The 12,569-nt window shown below is 41.2% G+C and overlaps 1 protein-coding gene across 2 annotated transcripts; it reads left to right on the forward strand.

The window, feature by feature from the left end:
* The first annotated feature begins 157 nt into the window (after positions 1-157).
* Positions 158-12,510, forward strand: st3gal5 (ST3 beta-galactoside alpha-2,3-sialyltransferase 5). Of its 2 annotated transcripts, none has more exons than XM_029442274.1 (8): positions 158-284; positions 1,384-1,500; positions 3,710-3,830; positions 4,525-4,734; positions 8,320-8,456; positions 8,630-8,816; positions 9,384-9,542; positions 11,166-12,510. In XM_029442274.1, exons 1-8 carry the CDS (start codon positions 208-210, stop codon positions 11,439-11,441), a joined length of 1,284 nt encoding a protein of 427 aa, XP_029298134.1. In that variant the 5' UTR covers positions 158-207; the 3' UTR covers positions 11,442-12,510. The 2 variants fall into 2 exon arrangements, with proteins under 2 accessions (XP_029298134.1, XP_029298135.1); XM_029442275.1 differs by having other exon boundaries at positions 4,528-4,734.
* Positions 12,511-12,569: the final 59 nt, after the last annotated feature.

A 12,569-nucleotide genomic window follows, 5' to 3' on the forward strand; every position in this document is an offset into this window, starting at 1 on the left:
TCTTTGTGTTTATTGTCCAAACGGTATACATTGTTTTTGGCGTGTCTTTGTTTTATTTCAAAAACTACTTTGAGTGAAGACTGGTAATGTGATCAGATCACGGGGCTGGTCCAGGACTCGAGGCGGAAACGATTGTCAGTAGTGTTCCGGCCTGCTGATTGGCTCGCCGTCTTAAAGGAGGAGGCTGGCAAAGTGAAGCCTTCATGGATGGCTTTCGGATACAAAGATGATAATTATTCGGTGACAAGGATTCGTCATGGCGAAACAGTGGAGTCTATGGAAGGGTAAGCAAATAAGTTAATCAATGATAAAGAAATTGTAGTTTAAAGGACGGAATTGAGTGTAAAACGGCGCGTGTTGTCGTGGTTACAATAGCTTGCCGTTTGGCCCCCTGGAGAAATGAATCGTAACAGTTGCTCTCCGTGTCTGTAAATGGCACGTCTAAAGAACAATTAACGGAAGATAGCTGACGTTACTTGAACTACATGTGAACTATTCGCGGTCCTTGCTGATACCAACGGTTATCGTGTGCTCCGCTTTGCTGCTGTCTGGGTTGGTAAGCCCTGATGCATAACGTTATTTCATATCCAGAGACGGGCCATATTATTAAAAATATGGCACTTAAATGATTCCTTGCTAATCAACTAAAGTACTAACATTGCAGAAATGCAGTGTTTTATTGATTAAGTACTAAGCAGCAGTTAAATCAATGTAGTATCCTGAAATGCTTCAATTCCACGTTGTGCGCGACAGTCGCGAGCGAAAAACAGCGTTTATTTTGGTTCATCGATAAAACGTTCACTTTAGCTAGCTAAGTGCGATTTAGGTGGACCAATGTGTTCCTATATACTTTTGAATGTAAGATAAAGCGATGGGGCAGTGATGGCTATGAATGGTTGTTACTTTAGAATAAGTACTTTTGCCGTTCTTGAGTATTTTGATTGTATGCTGCTTCTTTCTGCAGTCCACATTTTAGAGGGAAGTTTTTCCCCTTCACTTCACCTGAGAGATGTTCACTGATAAAGATACAACATATGAAGCACTTATTATGATGTAGGTCTAATATTAACGCTATAGATTAGAATATCCACTACATATACATATATAATGTAGTTACAATGTGCTCCACGTTGACAGGCCACGCCATTAAAAGCATGCTTGCTGTCCATGCTTAATAATCCAATCATAGAAAAAATTATTAAAACAAAGGAGCCATTCTGCAAAATGAGTACTTGTTTTTGATATTTCAAGTATATTGTACTGTATGCTGTTGCACGCAATTACTGAGCTTTATAGTATCATAAAGAAACGTATTAATAGAGGTGTTGCTGTTGTCCCATAATGCATGTTCACGAATGTGGCTGACTGTCCCTGTGTGTCCAGGACCAGATCCCTGAGAGCCAGGGGGCATCAAGCTTCATCACAGATACCAGAGGAGTTCCCAGGGTCCGCTGTGAATGAGAACAACATGAGGGTTCTTAAACGCTTGGCAGCACACAGGTGATGTTCACATAACACAGCACAAAGACTATTCTTGTTCTCTTTGAACAGTTCGATAGATAACACAGACTTGCTCACTTTGTTCTTAAAGGGATAGTTTGCAAAGCTTTACCTCGTCGTCAGGCAGCGCCACCAGACTCAATTGACAAAAACAGTCATTTTGCCTCACAGAACACAGGAGTTGCCGGTCGACCGCTGCCTCGATCGGTTAATTTGTTTGTGTTATTGTGTGATTTTTTTTTTTTGGTGAATCCAATCTAACCAAAGTCACACATTAACACAAACTAACTAACCGAGGCAGCGGTCGACCAGCAACTCCCAGGTTTCTGCGAGGTAAAATTAGAGGTTTTTTTCAACAGGGTCTTATGCATTTGGCAAAAGCATAGATAAGGCCTTCAGGTCTCCATCGGAAATATAGACGTTATAGCTGTCTGAAAGCAAGTGAAGATATTCTAAATGTAGTATACACTTAAACTGATATTGTTGAACATTGCTTCGCGTCCGTGCTGTTACTCCTGTCTGCTTCTCCAAGCTGTAGCTAAATACACTGACTATGGATAAGTACCTCTTACAACCCCACTTCAAAACAACCAAATTATCCCTTTTATGGTCTTAAAGGAGACACCGGTATCCAGCGCAGCCACTTGTTTGTGTCTACTTTGTTATCAGTGCAGTTGCAGCAATTTTAACATTTGAAAACACACTTAAAGAGAACACGAACACTCTTAATCTAAAGTATAAACACAGAATGTGGCAGTTAGGTTTTTAACACCAACAGCTGCTGTCACTTCCTGTTGGCAGCAACAATGTAAAATCAACAGGGTAAAATAATAAATAATGTCACTCTGTGGAACCTGTTTGTCATGCTGGATGAATATGAGTTTATTCTTTATTCTGAAAGGACTCCTCCTGTTATCTCTGTGCTGACTCTTCCTACACAATGGCTGGAAGAATGAGGGCAGGATCTGTCGACCATTAGCACAAACTAAAAAGCATCAACACATTCCTCGTATGTGCTGTTGAAGTCCTGCACACACAACATTTTGTTCTGCTCTTTTGTTGATTTATCAATAATTCTTCCCTGAGCTAAAAATCTGCCACTTCATTCAAAATGCAAACCATTTCTTAACCAGACCGCCTTTATTTCTGGGTAGAGAGTAGTTGTAAACAGTGCACATGAAAGGAAGGGAAACAGTGCTTTTCTCTTTCCCTTCCTAAAACTTTGGAAAGCTCTATTCTTATCTTAACCTACTTGTTATCTCTTTTCTATGTCAAATTGCTGTGTGAAAGAATATGTAATTGCTTCTGTGACTTCACTCAGAAGTTAGACCTAACCACCATTGTCTTTCGCTAAGAGCCTAATGTGTGGTTAGGAAAAGACAGAAAGACGAGTGCAGAGGAGTAAATAATGTGATGATGGGAAAATTCACTCCACGGGAATAAAGGCTTTGGCTTTGCTAACAGGCAGGAAGTCACAATCCTTTTTCTTTTTAAAGGTTGCTGAGTGAACCAGTGCCATCACACAAATACACCTGCTCCTCCCTCGCTATTTTTGTTTTGATCTGTTTCCAGTGATAAGATCATGACAGTGTCACAATAACACTATAAATAAGTCAGGCTAGTTCTGTGAGACTTGTTTGGCAGGTTTAGGCTCGGTGTGTTCTGAAGGCATTTCACTCTCGTAACACATAATTATCAGCTGCGGCAGCACGTGTGTCTGTGTCGCCATGGCAAAAAACGCACTACCACAGAAGCAGTTTTGACTGCTTTGCCAGGTGTTTATTATATTTATGTCTTTGGACAGATTTTTGTCAACTTGATGATGTCACAATCATACGAGATGAAGACACAAAACCTTCCTGGTGTGTAGTTGAGATCAAATGAAGGCTGAGTGGGGTGAAGAGGGATGTGATCTGAGCAAGAGGGAAGGCACTAACTTATGGTTTAGTGTCCTCTTCCTTGTAGCAGATAGTCATGCAGACGGAACATTGTAAATATCTTTCTCATACTTCTCACTCGTAGATCCCACAATGTGATTAGTTATTGTTTGGAAAGCTTTTAGTTATGTATGTGAGATTGACATCACAATTTAACCTGGTGAACTTGAAATGCTTTAAATAATTTGCTTCTCTCCTCCAGCATATGAATTATTGTGTGAATTCTGTCATTGAAATAAAAATGTGTGTGTGTGTGTGTGTTGTGTGTCCAGGTGTGTGTTGGTACTGGGTGTGCTTTTAGGTTTGCTGTGTTTGGTAATGCTCTCTCTACCACCGAGTGAAACCACGACGAGCAAACCTCTGAGCTGCCACGTCAACCATGCACATAAAAAGGTGAGGGTAATGCAGCGCAGGCTACCTGTGTACATACATATACTGAGAGTTACAGAATAGGGAATCTTTTTAAGTTATTGTTTCGTTTTAACATATTTACAATACAAGTTTTCACATGACATTTAGAGCTTTGGCTTTCACTCAGCAGAACTAGAGAAATCCAAACATTGTGATCCATATAAAGGTTATGTGTAAAATCTTCAGTTCCTTCCACAAATGATGAGAATGAGAATTCTGGACAGAAATCTTACCATTCGCCAATATTGTGACGCACCATGTTTGGGGGACAAATGCATTAGGAATAAGTGATATATCTTAACTTTTTACTTCATGTTCCCTTTAGGATGATTTATAATCCCTTCACTTTTCCCCTAGAACCATCCTCAGGTCATAATCTAACATTTCCAATACTTTCAGTTTATGACCAAATCCCTGCAAAAATAATGACTTTCCCATCCTTCTTCCACACGCTGTGAAACAAGCTGCCATTATAACTTCCACTCTCAATGGCAGCATTTACACTAACCAACTGTTTGGCTGCTGATACAACTAAGCAGGAATCCTACAGAAACTATTCAACATGCTGTCAGTGAAGATACTTGAAGAAACCAGTTCTTCAGTGGAACTCTGGGGTTTGTCACCATTAGTCGCACTGTTGAAGTATCCTGAGCGTAACTTTGTGTTTTACATGCAGCAGGTCCATGAGCACGTGCACAGAGTTCTGGAGAGTCCTTGTCACCCCGGCAGCACCAGGCAGAGCTTGTTAGATCGACTCCCTGCTTCCAGTCACATGACCCAGCCCTTTCTGTGGAAGGACGTGCCGTTCCCCGATGACCTCTTCCTTTATCCACCACCATTTGGCTTCAAAGGTCTTCAGGGCAAAGTAGAGGACCTGCTGAAGCAGGTGAATGTAATTTCTTTCTCTCGTCTTCCTTCCAGAAGTTTTCTGGACAATGCACAACCCGGCAGAATGTGTAAATACAGCCCTCATCCTGCAGCTCTCCTCTCGCCCCTCTCTGTCCGAAGCCTCTTCCCACCAACAAGCACGGGCATATACAAGCGCTTCATACAGTAACCTGTACGAGTATCATTTCAAACATGTTTCTTATCGTGGTTGTGATCCTGATGCCGTTATATAGAGGCAACTCTATCAGAACTTACCGTCCGGTTTTCTTTACAAACTTCTGGGCCTGTAAAGCCCTTTGAGATGACACTGCGATTCGAGGCTGTATTAAACTACAATAGTGGCGAAGCGTTGAGATGGAGAGAAAATGTTGCTAGTAGTTGCTTTTGGCGACAGTTACCAAAAGGCTAAACTACAACATCTTCTCCATCTCCCAAAGTCTTCGCCGATATTGACACGATTTTCATTGCGTTTATTGTCAGTCTCTTTTTGAAAAGTCTGATTTCCTTTTCTGGGTTGCTCTGCAGTGCAGAATGTTCACGCCAATGCTGGAATAGCTCTTTTCAGCAAGCTTTCACCACCTGAAGGGTCGTGCGTGCATCTGCATTCGTAGAACAGCCGATAGGAACACCCCCTCTCTGAAATGACCTGTGATTAGTCTCCTGAAAACAACCAAGAGCAGGTGCTGAAGTCTCGGACCACTTGAATTACAATATGCTAGAGAGGCTAATCTTTACCATAAATTCAAGATATCTTCAATTTAGTTTTGTCATTTGTACTGAGTTTTTAATCTGTGGTTATCAGTCACAACACACTCGTTGCTTGTTTCCATTCTACGTGCTGAGATCAAGTTCCAACAGTAAATGAGCAGAAAAGTGCTCACTGAGATTAGTGAATGAACTATAATTGAATTGAAGATGGATTTATTATTTTATCTTTATAAAATGTTTTTAAGCCCATGCTTGTCGTGCACACTGGGAAATTATCCAACTTTTTAAAATCTGGTTTAAACTTCTTCTTTTTTTTTTTAAATCAGTTTCCTCCGACAGCATACATACACACATATATATTCCCCCAACAGCGCCACTTGAAATTCAAGTTGTGTTGTTTTTTTCTTGCCTTGCGCATTCACATTCCCTCGTCCCGCGCACACCTACAGAGTGGAGGGAAGGAGAGGAGTGAACCCCCTCCCCCCGTCGCACAAACCAGTTTTAGAAACACTGTCATAGAAGGTATTTTGCCCAGACATGAATGCAGGTGTGCCTTGACATTTTGACATTTGTACAGGTTGAAAACCACGGTACAAGATAATGCTCTTGACTGAGCGGATCAACATGTGTGTCTGAAGGCAAAGTACCTGCTCTTACGTCTGGCACGCAACATGTTTACTCATTTTAACCGCGTGTTTGTAGTCCTTGATCATCCCTGCTAGTATGTTTTGTTTTATTCCAATTGATAGAATGATCATTTATCTGGGCTTGAAAAAGTTCCAGAATGAAGCTTCAAATGTTACAATAAAGGAAGGATTGTGATCCTAATGTAAAGATACTGCAGGAAGCCTACAAGGTTAGCCAGGTGTGCTCACTTCTCTGAACGAATGGACAAGCCGACACGCGCCCACATGGAGCAGGAACTGAATCATCCATTTAAAGATATTGTTATCTAAGTAGAGTCCAATTATGTCTTCAACAAAGTTTACTTGGCACAGTACACACAAGAAACTAAAATCTTCTGTTTTTCATTTCGGCACAACCACACAATTAAGATGGTAGGAAACGGCATCTATTGGAAGGATTGCTAAATCATGGCCATCACCAATATTTGATATCTGTATGAATGTTTTTCAAAAACTCGGTTTGAAATTTGAATCAAGTTTCTGTCTACCTGTAGTACGAATGTGGTTCCACCCACCACTGTTAAGAGAATATGATATTACGTGGTGCATTGAGATAAACAGCTACTGATTCTCGGAGCTCCGCATAGACCAGATGGTTTCATTCTGCTAAGTTTTGTCAGTGTCTTCCACCTCAAAAGCACTTAATGAGAGAAGCTAATCAAAATGAATCCACTCTAAAGTATTTAAAAGGCTGTATTCTAACTCAATTAAATGGATATCATGTTATTATTACACATAATGTTGTGTTAATGATCCAGCGCCTCTTAAATGATTTGCTTCTCTCCGTTCTCCCTCCCCAAACGCACAATAAACACAGTTACACACTAAAGCTTGGCAATAAACCAAATTCTGATTCTGATTCGGTTAACGATACATTTGACTGATAGCATTATTATTAATTAAAACATTTGAATGCTCTACAGCAGGGGTCGGGAACCTTTTTGGCTGGGAGAGCCATAAAAGCCAAATATTCTTAAATGTATTTCCTTGAGAGCCATATATTTAATAACATTGAGTTTTAAGTATATCACGTCTCCGAGTACTGCCCTAAACTGACGGGACTGACGACAGACGGAGCCTGCGATGTGATGAAAAGAGCAGATTAGTGGAGAGGATGTGGGAGAAGATGCAGCTGACGGTGTATCACCGCATCATACACCAGGAAGCGCTGTGTTGTAAAGCTCTGGAGATGGAACATGTAACAAGCACCGTAACACATACAGAAAACTTTATAGTCAATGTAAGTCTTTTCCTGAGGAGATACATTCTGAACATGGCGGTGCGATGGCTGAGTCAAGGGAAAGTGCTGAATAGATTTTTAGAGTTGCGTGAGGAAATCACCACAGACCTCTGGGACGATGTGAGCTGGCCTGTTTGTGCGACATAACGCAGTATCTCACTGTTAAACCTGCAGTGTCAGGGCCGTGTGATCACGGACAGCGTTCCAAGCCGAGCTGCCTGTGGGAGACTCTGATGCAGCAGGAAACTTTGGTCACTACGTGTTTCCAAACACTGACAAACCATCTCCACCGCTGTGTTCCCGACTGCGCATGAACTGCTCAGCAATCCGTTTGCAGTTGACGTGGAAACAGCACATGTGAACATCCAAATGGAGCTGATTGACCTCCAGTGTAACGACACACTCAAAGCAAAGTATGACTCTGTGGGCGCTGCACAGTTTCCAAGCTTCACCCCCGAAACGATGCCTTAATGTTGGCCCTCTCTGTGATTGAGTTTGACACCCCTGGTCTACTGCTTGCTTTGCGCAGTTTCTCCTCAGCTGTTTCATGAAGGGCAGGGCTCCGCCCCCGACACACGCACACACACACACACAGACACACACACACACACACACACACACACACACACACACACACACACACACACAGTTACAGTCAGAGACAGCGGAGGAAAGGAGAGGGGAGAACTAAAACAAAATCCGCTGCTAAATGTTTTACTTTAAAATGACACAGTATAATTATTTATTACTTGTTAATCATGTTAAAAAATGTCAGCTCGAAATTGTCTGTGAGCCATATCTCGTCATCGAAAGAGCCATATGTTCCCGACCCCTGCTCTATGGATATCTCGATACTATCGTTATCTTGACTTAATTTTGGCACGATAATCGTGTAGTAAAAATCTGATATCATGATTAAACGATTCTATCTGTGATTTGTCTTTTGAAGCTGCCAGACTCAAACTTCGTGCCGCTGCCGGAAAAGACATTGGATAAATGTCGCCGCTGTGTGGTCATGGGAAATGGAGGCATTCTCAGAGGCCTGGAGCTGGGTCAGCTGATCGACCGCTTTGACACCATTATCAGGTTCGAAGCGCAAACACGATGATATGACTGTATTGATCCAATTTTGAGTTTCAGTTCGAATAGTGCCACATGTTGCCTTAAATATTATCCTCACAGACACCCAGTGTGTAAAAAGCAACAAAGCCATACGACCTCATTATTTAAATGAAAGACATTGACTCTCTGTGTGTCAGGTTGAACAGCGGTCCTCTGGGAGAGTTCAGTGCTGACGTAGGAAACCTGACCAGCATCAGGATGAGTTACCCAGAGGGCACACCGCTCCACTGGATGGACACAGACCCACACACTTTGTTTGTAGCTGTGGTGTATAAAGGTGTGGACGTCAGCTGGATCTCTGCGATGATCAACAAGCTCGCTGTGGTGAGTGTGTGTGTGTGTGTGTGTGTGTGTGTGTGTGTGTGTGTGTGTGTGTGTGTGTGTGTGTGTGTGTGTGTGTGTGTGTGTGTGTGTGTGTGTGTGTGTGTGTGTGTCCTAGGGAAGGTTCTCAAGAAATGTCACCATTGCTTTTGACCATCAGAAAAGGACACTAAGTTGGCTGCACAGTTGCATGGAGCAGTATTGTACAACAGTTGTTTTGCACTGAAAGGTCGAGGATGTAATGTTTTTTAATCTTTGTAAATCCAGAACCCAAGAGGATTTGCATGGTCAGATATCAAGCAAAAACAACTATAAGTGTGAATATAATTACTGGTGAATATCATGATGGTTAACAATATACATTTGAAATTAAACAAATGTGGGAAAGAATTATAAAACGAGGTCGTAGCATTTAAAGGAACTACTGAATGCAGTTAAAGAGGAACGGGACGCCATCACAGATTATAATCTTTGTGCGATCAAGATTCAAAAACTGATCTGTAGTGTTGAGAAATAATTTGTTATGCTCAGTTTAAGTTAGGACACCTGTGTGTATGTCTTGTGTTGCAGCCTCTGTGGGACTGGCTCTTCTTCTGGCAGAAGGTTCCAGATCAAATCCCTCTTGAGCCCCAAAGGTTCAGACTTCTAAATCCACAGATCATCAGAGAGGCTGCATTGGACCTCCTGAAGTACCCTCCACCCAGACCCCGTCTGTGGGGAAGGGACCAGGTAATGGACTATTCCGGTTGTAGATATGGAGGGTTTGCTGTTCTATGGATGTCTGATTGTCTGTCTGTCTGATTGGTTGTGTTCTGTCAGGTGAGTCTGTACACATGGTGAGAACCTGTATGCTCCCTCTACCTGTGTCCTATCCCCTTTCCTGTCACCTGTGCCCCGTTATATACAGACAGCCTTGTGCATTTGATCACTGCCACCAAGTGTCCAAAAATAATATTGCAGGGCTTAAACCAAATAATAATAACTGCCAACAATAATGCAATATGGCTCTTACACTAGGGATCCAGTCAGTGTGTGACTATAGAATCAACACAATGTGAACTGTATAAAACACTTTTACAGCGGCGCTGCTAGTTTTCACTCATCGTGTTTCTTCCCTTTGCTGCCGCCATGTGAAGATAAAAGCTCACGAGAAGGCAAGGCCTGTAATTTGAGAGCCAAAACCTCGGTCAGATAGCTAGATAATGTATAGATGTATAGATTATTTTAAAATTGACGTACATTTAATCACGTTTTTTCACACAATTATGTTTTGTTACTCCCGCCCTTCAGGCCACTTTCCTTATATGATGATTGTCAATGTAAGGCGTTTTCATCTTATCACGACAAATTCAATTATTTAAATCACTCCATTTTTCAATTCACATGCATTCTTTCACATTGCATCACATCCTTCTTCAATTAATGGATAGAAATCCATTATTTGTTGTTACTTCCACCCGTCATACCCACTTAATATTATCAAATGTAGGAAAATGATTTGAACACTGTTGTTAATTTAAAACCCGTCAAAATGTAACGTCCTACTTTACCACGGGTCCTCCTCCAGCTGCTGCTCATGCGGATAACCAACTTATGATTGTGAGTATTCACCTGTTATAAGTTATTATTGTTTTTGAAATGATGTGAATGACTCATCACAGACCTCATGAAGTCTGTGGCTCTTACTACTCTTTTGAAACATTTAACCGTGTGTACTAAGTTTCTATCTGCACCACATCTTAAACTACATTTTCGACACACTTTAGTCCAAAAGTAGTTTTTCTGGCTGCACGGCGACAAATGTGAGCTTCCAATCACATTTAGCCGTTAGCACTGATTTAGCAGAATCCTCAGCACATCGTCAAACCTTCTGTTGCTGCCGTTACACAGGTGAGACCCAGCGCTCCATCAGCCCGCTGCTCCGGGTGCTGGGATATTTACCGGCCGAATCCGAGCCGCAGCAAGCTCCCCTCCCGGCAAGCAGTACTATGTCAGCGCGTAGAAAGAAACAAAAAAGTTGTTGTTCCCTCCACACATAAAGTATAAAAACGTAGCGTTACACGGACCGTACAGCGCCCAGTGCCTCAGCAAACACACAGATATCCCCACGTGAAGATAATAAGATAGCAGTGATAGGAGCTGTCTGCTCCAATGAACTGTTACTGGAATAAATCAGCAGATGCTCCAGTTCAAAATGTGGATGATAAAACACAAGAAACAAGTTAGATTTCAAAAAATATGACGATTACAGATGAAGTCAAAAACGAAAGAAAAAAAAACTGTTAATAAAAAAATGATGGCTAATGTTTTTCTTCTTAATAATGGTTTGGAGTCTTTGTTTTTTTTCTGCAGAATGTGCCCACCATGGGTGTCGTTGCACTGAATTTAGCCAGTCTGCTGTGTGACGAGGTCAGCCTGGCAGGCTTTGGCTATAACCTCTCACAGCAGGGGGCGCCACTGCACTACTATGACCACCTGCCCATGACCTTCATGCTGCAGCAGACGACACACAATGTGGACCGAGAGACTGAACTCCTACAGAGCCTCGTCAGAGAGGGCACCATCACTGACTTGACGGGGGGAATCCACTGCTCCTTCTGCCCCAGCAGACAAGACGTTGCACATTAAAGACCTTTTGTGTCGTTAATTGCTTTGTAAGCGCACATACTGTACATAGACACAGAAAAGCAACAGCAAGACCAAAGCGCTTACAAATGTGTGAGAAAAGAGAAACCAGGTGAGAGGAAATCTTGACACAAAGATGGAATTAAATCTAATATAAATATGTAATATTTGTCATAAAGTGCTTCTTATGGAAGCCCTGCGAGGCAAGTGAGAAACATCAACAGTTATGGGCCTTGTGTTGATAGAATTAATGAGCTCTCCCACTTTTTAATTTAAGACTGCTTCAGTTGGTATTCTTTTTGTTATCATGATAGTTCTGCAAGTACTCAAGTTCAAATGGTTTTATCAAAGCACCCCTAGTAAGCAGACTAAACTGAACCCAACCTATTCTTCCATTGGTTGAAAAGACTATTTTCCAATCTATGTTAACACTCGAACAAATGGATCTGTATTTAAAGTTACATATGTGAATGTGAAAAAGACTCAAAAGTTGACATTTTCAAGGCATGCTTCAAGTCGTTCAAGCTTACGGACACGTATAGTACGTCTTCACTTTCACTGTTATGTTTTAAAGGTGTTTACCTACAGAAGAATGTGAAATAATACAATATTTATCAGCACATCGACCTCATTCCACTGTAAATTAACAACATGATAACTTTACTTTGTAAGGTGTTTGTGGTCTTAGTGGTAGCATTTTACAACTGCGTTTTTATTTCAAACAACTCAGTGTATTGTAAAAATAATGCACAGATGAAATGTGTGTTCTATGAATTGTTTGTGTTTAAATGTTTTTTAATGTTAATACCACTTCCACTGCACACACACTTAAGAAAGATAAAGCTTTAAATTCCATCCATTTCTGTTGTCACTTAATATTGTTCTTCGTGACCCTCATTTCGAGGGACATAGTTAATTCTTATGTTTTCATTCAAATATTTATGACCAGCACAGCTGAAATCAGGACGACTTAATTGAAATAACAGTTTTCCATTGAGTTTAAAAACATGTAGTGTATCTAGTCTTAATTTATTGTACTGTTGACCTCATTATTAAAAAATATTTGGTGTAACCATGTAATTGAGTGGTTTATTTCCATGTAAATGATCATTTATTAATATTTTCAAAGTT

This window comes from Cottoperca gobio, chromosome 10 (genome assembly GCF_900634415.1).
Source record: "Cottoperca gobio chromosome 10, fCotGob3.1, whole genome shotgun sequence".
NCBI lineage: Eukaryota > Metazoa > Chordata > Actinopteri > Perciformes > Bovichtidae > Cottoperca > Cottoperca gobio.